We start from the raw sequence: 18,228 nt of genomic DNA on the forward strand, positions 1-18,228 counted from the left end.
TCAATCTCTTCACCATCCATCCTGATGCTGCCAGTTGGCCCAGTGGTGAGAATCTTTGTCTTTGTGACATTGAGCCTCAATTCATAGTGGAGGCTGCTGTCTTTAACCCTCTGCAGTAAGCGTTTTAGGTCCTCCTCATTTTCGGCAAGCAGGGTTGTGTCATCTGCATAACGCAGATTGTTGATCTTCCACCAATCATGACCCCACATTTATTGTATCTTATAAAATTAATGACCATTGCTCTTTGCCCACTATTACCCCATCTTTTCAGATAGTCCCCGATCTTTCCTAATTCCTTCACCTCTCCTTCCATGCACCAAGATCTGTGATCTCATGATTTCTACCTTCTCCCACCCTCAGCCTTTTGGCTTCTTCGCTTCCTTTCCCTTCCCTCTTTGGACATTTATCCGCATCTTACTAGTTATTCTCTGTTTTTAAAATAATGGTCTTAGGCGTATTTGTCCTTATGAGCCTGAGTTTGTTCACATAGCATAATGCTCTCTAGCTCTTCCATGTTACATAGTATTTTTAGAAATCATTGCTCTTGTGTGCTGCATCATGTGAATATACCCACATTTTCTCAATCCAGTCATTTGTTCATGACATCTGGGCTGTTTCCATGTTCTTGCTCTTGTGAATAAGGCTTCTATGAACATTGTTGTACACATTACTAGCACTTATACCCTTCCCAGATTGACACAGGCACATCTAGAACACTTGAACAGATCATCACAAAAGAAGAAATTGAACAAGTTTTAAAAAGACTTCCCCTAAAATAGTTCTGGTCCAGTTGACTTCACGGCTGAATTCTACTAAACATTCTACTCAATTATTTTAGAAAATAGAAAAAGAAGAAACACTCCCAGAGTCATTCTGTGATGTAAGCATGACCCTAATATCAAAATCAGGCAAAGATAGTACCAAAAAAGAAAACTACACGCCAGTATCTCTCATGAATATAAATGCAAAAATCCTTAACAAAATCCTAGCCACTTGAATCCAACTGAATAGTAAAAAAAGAATTTATTATGACCAAGTGAAGTGTTTTCCAGTGGTCCTCTGGTGAGGATTTTTGTTTTCCTTATGTTGAGTTATAATCCATATTGAAGGCTGCAGTCTTTCATCTTTTGCACAGATGTTTCGAGTTTGAAGACCTTTAGCAAGCAAGGTTATACCTTCTATGATAACACATGTTGTTAATGAGCTTTCCCCTGATCCAGAAGCCACATTCTTCTTCACTAAGTCCAGCTTCTTGAATATTTGTTCAGTGTACAGATTGGATGGGTATGAAGGAAGGAAATTGTCGCACACTTTTTTTTTTAAAATCCATTAAGTGTTGTCCTGCTCTGTTTGGACAACAGCCTTTTTGTCTAGATAATAGGTTTTATATGAGCACAATTAAGTGTTTTGGGAGTCCCATTCTTCTCAGTGTTAGTCATACTTTGTAATGATTCACACAGCCAAATGCCTTTTCATAGTCTGCAAAACACAAATAGATATTCTGGTATTTTCTCTTTTCCACAAAGATCCATTTGACATCAGCAGTGACACCTCTGATGCCATGGCCTCTTATAAATTCAGCTTGAATTTCTGGAAGTTTTCTGTTGCTGTACTGTTCTAGTCCTTTTTTTTTTTTTCTTTTTCTTTTCCTTTCTCTTAAATCTTCAGCAAGATTTTACTTGCATGTAAAATTAATAACACAATAATTTCCGTATTTTGTTGGATCATCATTTGTAAGAGTGGGAGCAAATACAGATTTTTTTCTATTCAGTTGGCCTGGTATCTGTCTTCCAAATTTCTTAGTATAGACTGATGTGTGCATTCAAGTCTATATTTATTTGTTCAAACATGTCAGTTGGTAATCCATCAATTCCTGGAGCCTTATGTTTTTGCCAGTGTCTTCAGTGCAGCTTGAACTTCTTTTCTACTATTGGTTCTTCATTGTACACTGCTCTTTGAAATGATTCTGTGTCAGCCATTTCTTTTTGGTGCAGTGATTCTGTATATTCCCTCCATCTTCTTCCAATGTTTCCTTCATCAACAGGAGTTTGCCTATGGAATCCTTCAGTAATGCAACTCCAGGCTTTGTTTTCAGTTCTTTCAGCTTGAATATGCTGATTTCTTCCGTTTTGAATTTCTAACTCCAACTTTTCTTATATTTAGTGATAATACTTTGCTTTATTCTCTTGAGCTGCTCTTGTGACTCTCTAGCCAACTCTTTTTTATATCTCCATTTCCACCCTTTGTTTTGGCTTCTTGATGTTCTAGTACCATGTTTTCAGAGTCTTTTGGCATTCATTTTGGTCTTTTCTTTCTCCTCTGTCTTTGTAATGAGCTTTGCTTTCTTCATAGATGATGTCATCCTAAAACTCATCTGGTCATTGATCATTAGTGTTCAGTACCTCAAGCCTATTCTTGAGATGGTTTTTAAATTCAGGTAGGATACACTTAAATTTCTTAGCAGTCCATGGTATATTCAGTACTCTTCTTCAATACCACAGCTTAAAGGCATCAATTCTTCTATCCTCCCTAGTCATTGTCCAGCTCTCTGATGCATAGCAAGTGATTGCAAAGACCATGGCCTGTATCAGGCACACCTTAGTCTCCAGAGTGACACCATTGTTCCTCAGTACTTTGGAGACGTCCCTAACAGCAGACTTTCCCATCACGATACATTTTGTAATTTCCTGGCTGCTGGTGCCAAGAGTGTTGACCATGGAGCCAAGCAAACTTAACGCTGTGAATAATCTCAATCTCTTCACCATCTATCCTGATGCTGCCAGTTGGCCCAGTTGTGAGAATCAACAGACAGCCCATAACAACAACGAATTGAAGTTGGTATTTTGGTTCTTACGGATTTGTTTTCATTTTCTTCCACTTCAATTTAAACTTTCACGTGCGTAATTGATGGTCTGTCAACTGTCTATAATAGATTAATGTTGAGGAATTTTTCCTGCATCTAAGTAAGTCTCAATTCTCCCTGTTTGTCTTTCTGGTCTTACATTTTTTCGGAAATTTTTACCTTCATATTCAGAATTTATTTGCTGTTTTCTATTACTGCAAATTTCCCATTTATTTTATCTGTTTAGTCTTGCTTGATTTTGTTTTTAAATTCTGTATTTTCTGTGGTTTTTTTTTCAATCCATAAAATACATTATCATTCTTTTGAATTCTTCATCAAGAAATTCCAGTAGCTTTTCTTCTTTTGAACAGTTTTCTGGTTCCTTATTTTAGTCTCTTTTTTTGTACTATCTTATTTGGATTTTTTTTGAGTAGTTTGAAGTTACTCTTGCCTCCAAGCTGTTGTGGTATTGTATTTTTTTATGATTTTGTTTTGATACAGCTGATTAAATCTTGCAAGTATAGGGAGCTCTGGTGGCCTAGTGGTGGGAAGTTGCACTGCAATCCCAGAGGCATGGGATTCAAATTCACCAGATGCTCTGCTGGAGAACAGAGGAGCAATCTCCTCCTGTACCAGTCAGATCCAATTTGATGGTAAATATAGTAAAATAAAATTAAAAAGAACTCTATGTTTAAAGAAAATTTTTTTAAAAATCATGCAGGTGTGTTATGCCACTTGATTTAATAATTCTTAATGCTTCACCTCCTGTGTTTGAGTGGGTCTAATAAGTAGTGGGGGTGTTTTTGCAGTTCTCTATTCACTGTTAGCCTAGAGCGGTTTAGGCAGATGCAGCCAGTGCTGGTTCAGTGAACCAGTTGGAGCAGGAGCTGGTCTTTCCTAACGCTCAGTAGGTGAAGTGGTAGGAAGTGCATGTTTGCTTGGATGCTTTTGTTGTCTGTTATCAGATGGGAGAACTAAAAAGAGAAACAAAACAATGAAAGTTACCCAAAACCGGAATTGAACAGTATGAGAGAATAAAAAACTAAAAACTGACAAGGAAGAAAGATCAGAATAGAAGGGCAAAAATGAAGGAAAAGAGACATCCTCAACAAGAGAAAGGGGGAAAGCTATAGATTAGAGGAGAAAGAAGAAATGGCATAAATAGCCACACCCAAAACCAGCAATAACAAGAAAGATAAACAATGGAACACAAATCTACAAAGTGGTGAGAAAGAATAAGTGAGAGAGCAGAGGAAGCGTCCATGAATGAGGATAGGTTGAACCCCTGATTAGTGCTCTTGCCACTGCCATGGAGGCCGAGTATCTGGGCTAAAACAGTTTGTCTACCATTTCAACAGAAGTATGGAGGTAGGGTGTGCACACAGATTTTCTGCTTGCTTGAGAAATGACTGAGAGCTCAGAATATAAGCTGATCTAAGGGAAACACCCCTTCTGGCCCAGGGCTTGTAGAGCGACAGGGTCCCCAGGCTGTAATAGAATTTCTGCTGGCCATACAGGAGCTCAGGGTCTGGCTAGGGAATGTTGTCTTTGCCAGGCCAATGTTTCGGTGCAGGCTGTATACCTGGACAGAGATGGTTAGTGTGAAGACACATGTCACTGTCAGTCTGAGATGCTCAAGGATGGCACACTCCACAGAGGTTACACTCCTCCAAATAAATGTACCTGTGGTGTGTGTGTGGCAAGTGTGATACTCCACATTGGAAGAAAATATGGAATAAGGAGATGGAGCACAGAATTGTAAGCATGGCTGTTTTGAACTATGTTATGGCTGAAAAGAGCCACAGGCTCCCTTCTACTTAGTCTCTCTTCTTACCTGTGAAATGACAGTTTGTTGTTATGTACCATAGCTGACCCTCCAGTGAGTTTTAAGAGGCAGTTAATTGCACTGGAGGAGATTGCCCATCCTGCTGCAGAGCACCTGGTGAATTCGAACTGCATGCCTGCAGAATTGCAACGCACCTCCTTGCTGCTAGGCCACAGAGCTCCAAATAAGCAGCCTACTTTTAGATTAAAAAAAAAAAGTTTTCTTTTGTTTACTGATTCTGAGAAAGGGTACTTTGGAGCATGTACTAGAGTCTTTTGCCTCCTTTTGAGTATTTTGAGTAGCATGTTTCCATGTGCGTGCTGACAAGTGTCTGACAAGGCTTGGCTTATCCTGGCTTTGAATCTGTCTGCCACACAGGAGAGACTTGAGAAGGGAGGGCGCCAACAAGCTTGTCTCCTAAAAATTACTGTCCAGTCAGTCTAACCTTGAGACTGATTACTTACTCCTCTTACTTTAAGTAAGTGTTGAAGGAGGTAATGTGAAGAAGGGAGCAAAGGCTTCCTGGTGAATTTGTTGTGATTTTCTTTTGCCTTGTTCCTTTTGTCTGGTATCTCTTACCTAAAGTCTGTCAAGTTAAAACAGAGGTATTTTATATATACATGTTTGACTAACAGTCATTCTAGAAGATATTCACATAATTCGCTTGGATTTTTTCTACTGATCCAAACTTCCATTTTATAAGGATTGACCACATTCCATGTCTTTTAGAACAAAGTGTCTAGGATCATGTAGTTATCTCCTCTACTAAGTGGGCTGTAAGTTATGTAGGGATAAACGTACTTATTCTTACACTTTATTAAGATCTATTTTGGCTTTTCGTCCTCTCCAGCCTCCCAGAATATTTTGTAGTGCCAAGTTCTTTAGCAGACCAAGATCTAAAGATCTTTTCCCATTCCTTTGTTGGAAGAAGAATGCCGGTGAGTGCTTTCTGGTGAATTTAATGAATACTAATGTACATGTTTTTAACCTGTTAACTCAGCATTGTGCTCTTTTCCTAGCTCTGGTGCTGGAGCCACACCAATGGCAGTGCTCTTGTCAGAATGGCCCTCATAAAAGATGTATTACAGCAGAGAAAAATTGACCAAAGGTAACCAAGAAATAGTCATTGCTTCTTTAGAAATTTATATTTGTGATAAGTTAAATGCAGTAAACTCCCTAAGAGTTTCCAGCTAGTGCCAACAATGAAGCCTTTGACTATGGCTTTTTCAACCCCTTCAGAGAGACCTCAGAAAAGAACTCTGGATTCTGAGAGGTCACAGCTTTGGAAACATCATTCCAGTTGAAAATAATTACCAAATACAGTCTTATTCATTAGCGTCATATGTCTGTGTAAGAATTGCTATTTTAAAGACCATTGTTAGTATATTGAAGTTCAAATTCAGGAAGCTCTCGTGGTCCAGTGGCAAGAAGCTGCATTGCAATCCTGAAGGCACGCGGTTCGAATCCACCAGATGCTCCATTGGAAAAGGAGGGAAAGTCTCCTCATGTGCTAGTCGGATTCAGCTCGACCGTATACAACAACAACAAAAGTTAAATTCTGTTTATGTTATATTAGTTATGTAGCTTATAGGGATCTTCAGGATCTCAAAAGTGCTGACAATTTCGTGATAGTATGTGAAAGAATACTTTCACAGTGAGAGACTGCACAATGAACCAAACTTTTCTTGTAATTTAGTGTGTCTTATTTAGGTATAAGAAGTCACATTAGTTCAAAGAGTGGCTTTAGTTAGTCACCACAAATGAATTTGGCATTATCTCCCTGTCACTGAAAGGAGTGAACATATCTTAGTCTTCCTCTGAGCAGCACCTAGGACCATAAAGTGTTCTGGACCCTTGATTTCTGCTGGAAGTCCCTCTTCCTTGTTGGTGAGTTTCCTTCCATAGATCCATCCACATCTCTCCAACCATTATGTAGACTCTGTCTACCAACACTTCCTCTTTTCATCCTGTGTTCTCTTCCTAAAAAGTTCACCTTCACCATGGTGGTCACTTACTGACCAGCTGCTTGCCACTGATCATCAAGTTCATTACACCAAATCCTCCATCTTGACTTAAAAAAACCCCCACATACTCATTGCCGTTGAGTAGGAACTAATTCAAGTAGCTGCCTTACAAGTGGTTTCCTAGTTGTAAGTCACATAGGAGAAGGTTGTCCATCTTTCTCCCATGGAGCCATTGGTGGATATGAACCTCCAGAGACATGTGAACGTTGAGTTAGCAGTGCATCTCCCTATGAGCTGCACCACCAGAGCTATAAAAAACTCATTGCCTCCCAGTCAGAACCAACTATTTGTTGTTGTCGTCGTCATTTTAATAAAAGTTTACAGAAGGTTCAATGAACGTTTTCCTTCCTCCTTCTCCCAATCCCCTTCCCCGGGCCACTTTGTAATGCTATCTTGTTCCAGATTGTCCATTATCATACATAAGTTGCCTAATCACCTATCTTTTCAGACAGTCCTTCCCCTCATCTGTTTCAGTGTGGTGTGCACTGTCTGTCCACTCTCTTCACTGTCTGTCCACTCTCTTCCAGTTCTTCCCCCAATCCCAGATGTCATTCCTATTTTATAACAGTGTAATGCCGTATTTGTCATTTTGTGACTGAGATATTTCACTCTCCATAATGTCTTACAGGTTCACCAATATTGTGTACTGTTTTACAAGTTCATTGTTTTTCAGTGATGTTTAATATTCCATTGTGTGACTGTACCACAGTTTTTCTATCCATTTGTTTGTTGATGGACAATTGAACTGCTTCCATCTCTTCATTGTTGTGAATAACACAGCAGCAGTTTCTTAGCTGAATCTCCATTGAGTTTTTAAGGCAGTGAATTGCTTGGAAGGGGATTGCCCATTTTTGTCCCATGGAGCTGTTGATGGATTCGAACCACCAGAGGTCTTTATGTCCTTTGTGCTAACAGGACAACTCTCTATAGATTATGTAAAACCAAACTCAAGGAGATGACCCCCATACCCTCTACCGTCATGATTGTCCACCACATGTCCTTTGCATTAGCTATGCCTCTCATCCTACAATATTCTTTTCCCTAGTTTTTGCATGTCTCCTCATGAGTTTCAGCTTCAGAGTTATCTTCTCAGAGAATCATTTGGTGGCCACCTGACCATGTAATCATTATGGCCCAGAATTCATTAAATTATATCATCCATTGTGTTCACTGAGTTGACCTGTTGTTTTATTTCCCTCTTATTCTTTACTCACCACCATAGATTATAAAGTCCATGAAAGCAAAGGCCTTCACTACCTTGGCAGGATTTAGAATAGAATCTGGATCATAGTAGCTGTTCAGTTAATAGATCTTGAATAAATGGATAAATAGTGACTGTAGGATTTTGTCTTCATTAGGATTTGTAATGCAATAACTAAAAGTCATCCACAGAGAAGTGATGTGTACAAATCGGATTTGGATAAAGCCTTGCCTACTATCCACGATGTGCAGGTGGCATTTGTAAAACTTAAACAACTGTGTGTTAATGGTAATTATTTGTGTGTGTGTGTGTGTGTGTGTGTGTGTGTATGTAACTGAAAAGGAAATACAGAATTCTATAATACATATCAGAAAAGGTGATATTGCTTAAAGATACAGAAATAAATGTATTGAGAGAGATGCTTATTGAAATACTAGTACAGATTTCTTTTTATTTTTTTAAAAATTTTATTAATTTTAATGAACATTTACAGAGATTTTTTATTTCCATTCATTCATTGTTGCACTTTTCTAAGAAGTTCTGACATCCTGACACAATTCTTAAAATCTGAAATACTCGTACAGATTTTAAGAATTGTGTCAGGATGTCAGAACCTCTTAGAACATTTAAGTTTAAACTGTGTTTTGTTTTGACGTAGGGAATGAACTAATTAATCATCCTCAATTAAATGTTAACCATGAAACTTATAGAATAACGCAGACTAAGGATGATTGGCCATCAACTTCTAATATAAAACCCTATGAATAATAGGGGAACTTTGTTAGATAAAGTATTAGAAGTAGAACCTCTCAAATAAGAATACACTAAATAAGAGAAGAAAGAACTGCAAACACCCAGTAATAATTGGAATATGGTGCCTGCGAAGTATGAATCTAATAAAATTGGAAATTAAACGGAACACAGAACAATAGACTTTGTAGACATTAGTAAGCTGAGATGAACTGGTATTGACTACTTTTTTATCAGGCAATAAATCCTATGATCTCTTATGTCAGGAATGACAAATTCAGGAAGAATGAAGTTACATTCCCAGTTAAAAAAAAAAACAAAACAACAAAACATATTCAAGATATAGCCTGAAGTATAGTGTTGTGATAGGGTATTATCCATACCCATACAAGGAAAACCTGCTAATTCAACAATTACTCAGATATATGCAACCAGCCACTAAAGCCAAAGATTAAGAAATTGAGAACCCCTACCTGCTTTTGTAGTCTTGAAAGAGATCAAAGAGCCAGTTGAGATTCATCACTAATAATTGGTGACTGGAATGCTAAAATTGGAAACAAGAGGATAGTTGGAAAATACAGACTTAGCTACAGTCATGAGACCAGAAATACAGTGATAGATTTGTATAATCAATCATTTATTCATTACAAATACCTTTTTTAGAGCACATAAATGGTGACTATACACATGGTCTTCACCTGACGGATTACAAGAGATCACCTTGATTTATCTGTGGAAAAAGTTGATGGAAAAGGCCAATCTCCACAATTAAAGACAAGGCTTGCTGAGGAAAAGATCATCAGTTACTCATGTGTAAGTTCAAATTGAAGTTAAGAAAATGAAAACAAGTCCAGAAGAACCAAAATATGACCTCAGTCTATCTCCCCTGTATTAAAAACCATCTCAACAAAAGATTTGATGCATTGAACACTAATGATCAATGACCAGATGACCTGTTGGAAGACATCAAGACCATCAAACATGAAGAATGCAAAAGGTCATTACAAAGACAAAAGAGAAAGAAAAGCCCAAAATGGATGTCAGAAAAGACTGAAAATGGCACTAGGACATCAAGAGCCCAAAGCAAAGGGAAGAAATGATAAAAGATGAGCAAGAGATTTCAAAGGATAATTTGAGAAGACAAAGCAAATTATTATAATGAAATATGCAGAGAAGGAGTTATAAAATAAAAAGGGAAGAACTCACTTGACATTTATCAAGCTGAGTAACCAAAAATTCAGTACTGAATTGAATACTGAGTATTGAATGTGTTGCAATAGTGAAAGATTCTAGAGGCAAAATAAAGCAGGAATAAATCAAATAAAGATGGAAGGAATACAGTCTCTATAGCAAAGAGAATTGGTCAACACTGAACCATTTCAGGAAGTAGCATATAATTAAAACCAATAGTAGTGGAAGAAGTTCAAGCTACCTGAAGGTATTGGTAAAAAATTAGGCCCCAGGAATTGATGGAATACCAAATGACATATTTCAACAGACAAATGCAAGTTTGAATATGTTTACCAATCCATGCCAATATATTTGAAAAACAGCTACCTGGCCAACTAAATGGAAGAGATCTATATTTGTTCCCAATTACCCAAAACGGTGAGTCAACAGAGTGTGGAAATTACAGAGTAATACCATTAATATCACACATAAGTAAAATCTTGCAAAAGATCACTTAGAAAATTACTGGATTGACAGAACTGCCAGAATTTCAAACCAGACACAGAAGATGCTAAAGACAAGAGATATTGCTGATGTCAGATGGATTTTGGCTAAAAGTAGAGAACACTTTAATTATTTGTCCAGTTCTCACATGCACAGCAAACAAGTGAGAAGACCATGGCCTGGACCAGGCACACTTCAGTCTGTGGATTGATATATTGCTCCTCAGCACTCTGGAGAGGTTTCTGAAAGCACATTTCCCCAGTGCAGCTTGTCTTTTGATTTTCTGACTACTGGTGCCAGGGTGGCTTGACTAATGTATAATTTCTAGTCTCACAGTTTTAGCATATCTGTTTAAGTAAACTATTTCTGGATATTTTCTTTGTGTCCTGAAAAGATAGATTACCTAGAAACTTATTTAATGTTAAGTGTGTTATAAGAGAATTGTGTGCAGAAAAGAAACCCCTCCCCAGCCACCCAAGGGTCAGGAAAGAGTTTTGAATAAAGAGTGAAACTTTGTTTAGAGTAGAGCTTTGTGAACTGCAGAGTAAGGAGGAGCTGAGGAAACATTTAAAGGAGTACAGTGATCTAAATGATGATCAAAAGTCCAGTAAGTTGAATCTAATTGAAGTCTGAACAGCAGCTTGAGGTGGTCAGAATATGACTGTAAGGTCATACAGGCCATGCTAGGAAGGTGTCCTCAGCCCAACAGGATCATCCACTAGTGCTCATCAGGTATACTAAGGGAGGCTGCTCTGCAGCTCATATAGACAGCAAGAAGTGGAAGCAGGGCAGTATTTACAGAGGGCAGCTTTTGGTGAAGGCCCTTAGGCAGTATTCATACAGGGAGTAGTGAAGGCCAGAATTATCCCAGCTTCTCATAAGTGTGGCCTGAAATCTCTGACTTGAGGAAGTCCAGTTAGAGCTCTCTAAGAGTTGCCTGAAAGATTCAAAAGAGGAGTTTGAGATCCAAAAGAATACTCTTGTTTTCTTAAAGCTTTGGAATATGTTTTCTTAAATATTTCTTTTGTGTGACTGACGTGAAAATGCATACCTCTTTAAAACCAACTTTTAAATATTAAAAATTGATATGTCTATTTACTGTGCTATAGATCGTAACATTAAAATACTCAACTTCACTCTTTTTATCAATTATAGAACTTTTTGAAGAAACTGAAGAAAAATGGTTATCTTCACTGGAAAGTTGTCGATGGTTAGAGTATGTAAGGTGAGTACAATCTCTTTATTTCTTAAACTTTTCATTAAAGACTTTAGGCAATTGGGAAAAATAGTACAGAAAGGTCCTATGTACTGTCCACTTCTCTTTTTTCAGTGGTGGTAGTGGTTGTTCTTATGTGCCGTCAAGTCGCTTGCGACTCATAGTGACCCTATGTACAACAGCTCTAAACTCTGTTCTGTCCTGTGCCAATCTCATTGTCTCCAACACACTCATCCCAATTGCCCCAGTCACCGAATCAGTCCACCTCCCAGGGGGCCTTCCCCTGCTGCGCCTTCCCTCTACCCTCCCAAGCATAATGTCCTTCTCCAAGGACTGATCCCTCCTTACAACATGACCATAGTATGTCAGACGAAGTCTCATAATCCTTGCCTCCAAGGAGCAGCCCAGTTTAACCCTCTCCAGGATGAATCTGTTTGTTTTCTTAGCAGTCCATGGTACCCTCAACACTCTTCTCCAACACCAAAGCTCAAAAGCATCAATTCTCCTTCTATCCTCCCTGGTCATTGTCCAGCTTTCTGACGCATAACAAGTGATTGCAAAGACCATGGCCTGTACCAGATGCACTTTAGTCTCCAGAGACACACCGTTGGCTCTTGAGTACTTTGGAGAGGTCCCTAACCGCATACTTTCCCATCGCAGTACGTCTTTTAATTTCCTGGCTGCTGATGCCAAGAGTGTTGATTGTGGAGCCAAACAGACTAAAGCTGTGAACAATCTCAATCTCATCACCATCCATCCTGATGCTGCCGACTGGTCCAGTGGTGAGAATCTTTGTCTTCTTGACATTGAGCCTCAATCCATATTGAAGGCTACAGTCACTGACCCTCAGCAGCAAGCGCCTCAGGTCCTCCTCAGTTTCAGCAAGCAGGGTTGTGTCATCTGCATAACGCAGCTTGTTAATAGATCTTCCACCAATCTGGATGCTACCTTTCTCCCTGTTAGTATCATCTTAACATAATATACAGTAGTGTCGTAACCAAGAAATTGACATCAGAACAATTTACAGATCTTATTCAGACTTCTCTTAACTATATACGTTATCTCGTGTGAGGGTGTTTGTGTAGTTCTGTGTAGTATTATCACATATATAAATTTGGGGAACCAACCCTACAGTCAAGAAAACTCTTTGATCACTACACATCCCTCCTGTTGCTCTTTTATGATTCCATTAACTCATGCTCATCCATAAACCCTGGCAAACAGTAGTCATTCTTACTTTGATAATCTTATCACTTCAAGGATATTACATAAATCAACTCTTTTTTTTTTTTTTATAAAAAGATCAAAGAATTTCCCTGATAATCACAGGATATACCTTTTTGGAGAAGCATAGAAATACCAAAGAAGCTGTTAAAGAGTTACTTGCAAAACAAATATATATATTTAGTGAATGATTAATTTGCTTGCTGTCAAATACTTATATCAAGTACAATATATTTGAGGGTTCCTGGTAAGAAGGCATAGTAAGCAGATGCCTCTGAAGCTAAAATGTCAGAAAACAAATATTCCACTTTGAAAGCCATGATTATAAATGAAGAATTCAAGAAAAACATAAAATGTAGCACAGTACCGTAAACAGCATTGGGTGACCAGTTTGAACGGCTGATCATATGCTTTTGGAAGCCTGGTTCTCTCTGGTGATCAGAGTAGTGCTGTTGTCTCCTGCTGCCACCGTTAAAGACAGGGAGATCTCAAAAATAAATCTCTTTAGATTTGAAAATAAATTAGGAAATTATAGGGAGTAACCTCCAGGAAAATCAGCTAGTCAGAAAGCTCCTTGGAGGCAAGAATAGTGAAGTTTTTTCTCACATTCTTTGGGCATGTTGTAAGAACAACCTCCTCCTGGGAGAAGGACATTCTGCTTGGAAACATGGAACATGGAAAGCTGGAGGGTCAGTGGAAGAAGACGACCCTCACCAAGATGAATTGACACAATGACTGCAGTAATGGGATCAAGTATGTTGGAGATGCGAAGGATAGCACAGGATAGAACAAGGTTCAGATCTATTGTAAACAGGGTTGCTCAGAGTTGTACTCATCTCAGCATGTGGCACTTAACAACTCATCAAGATAAAAAAGAAGACCAAAAAATTTTCTTAAACAAAAAACAACACTGGAGACTCCCGGGAGTCTGCCTGAGAGGTGACTTCATGGAATGTGTGCTTAAGAAAGCAGGAAAGGACTGAAATTTTTTAAGAAAACAGATAATGTGATCTTCAGAAATGGGAAGAAATGCAGCAATCTGAAATGGTCATGAAACCCAAACAAATCTTCCTGTCTGTGCTGATATTTGGAGTTGTGGGACGTCTCCTCTTCATGTACTTGCAAGTTTGAATTGAAGAACAACATACAGTAGTGTAATGGAGCGAGTCCCCAGAAAAGACCACTGAGCCAATTAGCCGAATTAACAGAGTTTATTTCGAGTTCGAACCTGGGCTCCCGCGTGCTGATACAGCAGCATCTACCCGAGAGCCCCAAGACAAAGCGAGCCCTCCTTTTTATACCTTCTTGCTTCTTTGTCTAGCCACACAGTTTATGATTGGCTACCTATAGCAGTTCTAGTACTAGTTTGCTCTCTGTTGGTTAGCCATAGCGCAGGGAGGCAGTTTGGAGATTTGTTTGAGCCTGATTGGTGGGGATGCAGGTTGGAGACCTTTTTGAATCTGATTGGTTACTTCAGACACAGGGCTGCAGGAAAAAATCCCTTATGTCCTTATTAGGAAGAATTTCTCTTTATGGCAGTCGACCATCAGGGTGTGATTTATCACAGTTGGGAGAGGTTGCTTGCTGGAAACTATGCGAGTGGGATGGAGGTAGCTGCACTTTGTCAGAAACTGAGTTTTTGATATTTGATTCTTACAAGGAGGAGCAAAGAAGAAAAGAACAAAAGGCATCTTCGGAAGGGGGTCCAGTAAGTTCTTTGCAGCCTGAACCCATAATCAGACTGACAATATCAAGAATTTGCCCAACCCAGTTATTAAGGATAAGTTGACAATTGATTTAACACTTTCAAATTAGCAAACGTTTACTACATGACTATTACTTGAAAAGGCACTGTGCCAGGAGGCAGATTTGCAAGACTAAAGAGAACATCTAGATAATTGAAACAAATTGAAAAACATAGAAATTATACAAAGTATCTTCTCAGACCACAACACTACAAAATTAGAAATCAATAACAAGAGGATTAAGGAGAAAAAAATTACACATTTGGAAACTGAACAAGAACTTGCTTGAACATGAGTGGGGTTTGTTGTTGTTGTTGTCGTTATGTGCTGTCAAGTCATTTGCGACTCATAACGACCCTATGCACAACAGCCCGAAACCCTGCTCTATCCTGCGCCAACCGCACTTGCCTCTGACACACCCATCCCGATTACCCCAGTCACCGAGTCAATCCATCTCATAGAGGGTCTTCCCCACCTGCGCCGTCCCTCCACCCTCCCAAGCAGTGAAAACACCACTTACCAAAACCTGTGGGAAACAGCCAGAGTAGTAATCTGAGGTCAATTTATTGCAATAAGCAAACACATTAAAAGGCAGGAAAAATTGACTATTGACTCTCTAACCCGACACCATATAAAAAAAAGGAAATTAAAAAATTAGAGCAGAAATAAATGAAATAGAAAACTGAAAAACAATTGAAACTATCAACAAAACTAGGAGTTGGTTCTTTGAGAAGGTCAATAAAATTGACAGATGATTAGCAAAACTCACAAAAGAAAAGGAGAAGACACAAATAATACGAATAAGAGATGAATCAGGCAGCATCACAACAGAACCAACTAATATAAAAAAACTAACAAAATATTATGAAAAACTATACTCAAACAAATATGGAAACCTAGAGGAAATGGACAAATACTTAGAAATGCACAACCCACCTTAACTGACACAAACCAAAATAGAACATCTGAACAGACCCATTACAAAAGAAGAAAAGGTAATACAACAACTTCCAACCAAAAAAAGCCCTGGACCAGATGGTTTTACAAGTGAATTTCATCACACATTTAGAGAATTGTCACCAATTCTACATAAACTATTTCAGAAAATAGAAAAAGATGGAATTTTCCCACACTCATTCTATGAAGCAAACATATCCTTGATACCAAAGCCAGGAAAGGACACCACCAAAATAGAAAACTGTAGGCCAATATCTCTCATGAATACAGATGCAAAAATCCTGAATAAAATACTGGCCTAAAGACTCCAATGATAACAAAAAAATCATGACCAAGTGGGATTCATAACAAGTATGCAGGGATGGTTCAACATAAGGAACACAGTTAATATAATTCATCACATTAACAAAGCAGAACAAGAACCACATGATCCTATCAATTGATGCAGAAAAGGCCTTTGACAAAATCCAACACCCTTTCCTGAATAAAATACTCAGCAAAATAGGACTAACGGAGAATTTCTTCAACATAGTAAAAAGTATTATGCAAACCCGAGAGCCAACATTGTTCTCAATGGAGAGAGGTTAAAGGCATTCATTCCTTTTAAGCACAGGAACTAGGCAAGGATGCCCACTATCACCTCTTTTATTCAATATTGTTTTGGAAGTCTTAGCAAAGGCAGTAAGGCAAAAGAAGGAAATAAGAGGTATCCAGATTGGCAAAGGAGAAGTAATACTATCTCTCTATGCAGATGATATGATAGTATACTTAGAAAACCCTAAAGACTCAGCAAGAAAACTATTGGACATAGTTGACCAATTCAGCAAAGTAGCAGGATATAAAATCAATATACAAAAATCAATTGAATTTCTCTACAGTGACAAAGAAAATACAGAGCCGAAACTAAGAAAAACAATACCCTTCACAATAGCTAATCACAAGATTAAATACTTGGAGTACATTTAACCAGAAGCACAAAGGATCTATTCAAAGAAAATTACAAAACATTACTACAAGAAACAAAAAGAGACCTGGAAAAGTGAAATAATATCCATTGCTCATGGACAGGAAGACTACATATTGTTAAAATGGAATACTACCAAAGGCAATTTAGACGCTTAACGCAATCCCAATGCAAATACCAATCCCATTCTTCAACAAGATGGAAAAGGTAGTCTCCAGTTTCATTTGGAATGAAAAGAAGCCCCGAATAAGCAAAACTCTCCTTAAAAACAGAAAAAGGTAGGATGCATCTCACTACCTGATTTAAAATCCTACTACACTGTCATGGTGGGTAAGACAGGATGGTACTGGTACAATGACAGACACATAGATAGTGAAATAGAATTGAGAACCCGGAAATCAGCCCATCTATCTGTGGTCAACTGATTGTTGAGTAGGAGATGAAATCAGTTAAGTGGGGAAACAACAGCCTTTTTAACAAATGGTGTTGGTAAAATTAGAAAAATATCCTTAGAAAACTCAAGCAAGATCCACACCTCACTCCATATACAAAAACCAACTCAAGGTGGATCATGGACCTAGGACAAAAACCAAGGACTGTAAACTTCATTAAAGAAAAACTTGGACGAACTCTAGTAGTGCTAATCCACAACATAAACAGTCTTCTAAGTATCCTGAAAAACCTACAAGCAGGAGAAGATAAAATAGATGAATGGGATCTTCTAAGAATCAAAATCTGTATGCACATCCAAAAACTTCTCCAGCAGGGTAAAAAGGGAAGCCACAGACAGGGAAAAATATTTGGTAATGACATGTCAGATAAGGGACTTATATCTAGAATTTATAAAATATTTGAGCACCACAGTAAGATAAAGCTAAGTAATCCAATTGAAAAATGTGCACAGGATATGAACAGACACTTCACCAAAGAAGACATTCAGATGGTGAACAAACACATGAAGAAATGTTAAAAATCCCTAGCTCTAAGAGAGATGCAAGTCAAAACAACTATGAGATACCATCTCACCCCAGTAAAAATAATAAAATAGAACAGAACAGCAAGCAACAAATGCTGGCAAGGTTGTGGAAAGACTGGAATCCATATTCACTGTTGGTGGAAGTGTAATATGCTGCAACCACTGTGGAAAGTGGTGTGGCACTTTCTCAAACAGTTGCAAATAGAGATACCATTTGACCCAGCTACTGGAAATATACCCTAAAGAGACCATAACCAACATCCAAGCAGATATATGGACACCCATGTTTATCGTGGCTTTGTTCACAGTAGCAAGGAGTTGGAAACAACCTAAGTGCCCATCAACAAACAAATGGATAGAGAAGTTGTTGTATATTCACATAATGGAATACTACGCTACATTGAAAAACAAGGAACTCATTTAACATTCAAAATGGTGACCCTCAAAGACATTATTGTTGTTGTTGTTATTGTTATGTGTCGAGTCGCTTGCGACTCAGAGCGACCCTATGTACAACAGCCCTAGAACCTGCTCTATCCTGTGCCAATAGCACCGCCTCTGACACACCCATCCCAATTACCCCAGTCACTGAATCAGTCCACCTCATAGAGGGTCTTCCCCTCCAGCACCGTCCCTCTACCCTCCCAAGCATGATGTCCCTCTCCAAGGACCATCCCTCCTTAATGCCATGTCCAAAGTATGTCAGACAAAGCCCCAGAATCCTTGCCTCCAAAGAGCAGCCTGGTTTAACCCTGTCCAGGGTGAATCTGTTTGTTTTCTTGGCAGTCCATGGTATATTCAGTACTCTTCTCCAGTACCACAGCTCAAAG

The 18,228-nt window shown here is 38.5% G+C and overlaps 1 protein-coding gene across 1 annotated transcript in view; it reads left to right on the top strand.

Annotated features, from left to right (window-relative positions):
• The window catches only part of MTMR10 (myotubularin related protein 10), a 94,049-nt gene that overhangs the window by 47,149 nt on the left and 28,672 nt on the right, over positions 1-18,228 (top strand). Inside the window, exons 8-11 of the mRNA XM_006902937.1 lie at positions 5,518-5,605; positions 5,687-5,775; positions 8,050-8,180; positions 11,472-11,541. Of these exons, the coding sequence (XP_006902999.1) occupies positions 5,518-5,605; positions 5,687-5,775; positions 8,050-8,180; positions 11,472-11,541 (378 nt within the window). The remainder of the gene's footprint in view (positions 1-5,517; positions 5,606-5,686; positions 5,776-8,049; positions 8,181-11,471; positions 11,542-18,228) is intronic.

The sequence above is a fragment of the Elephantulus edwardii genome, unplaced genomic scaffold (genome assembly GCF_000299155.1).
Source record: "Elephantulus edwardii isolate Elephantulus edwardi_28Jun2011 unplaced genomic scaffold, EleEdw1.0 scaffold00473, whole genome shotgun sequence".
NCBI classification, from domain to species: domain Eukaryota; kingdom Metazoa; phylum Chordata; class Mammalia; order Macroscelidea; family Macroscelididae; genus Elephantulus; species Elephantulus edwardii.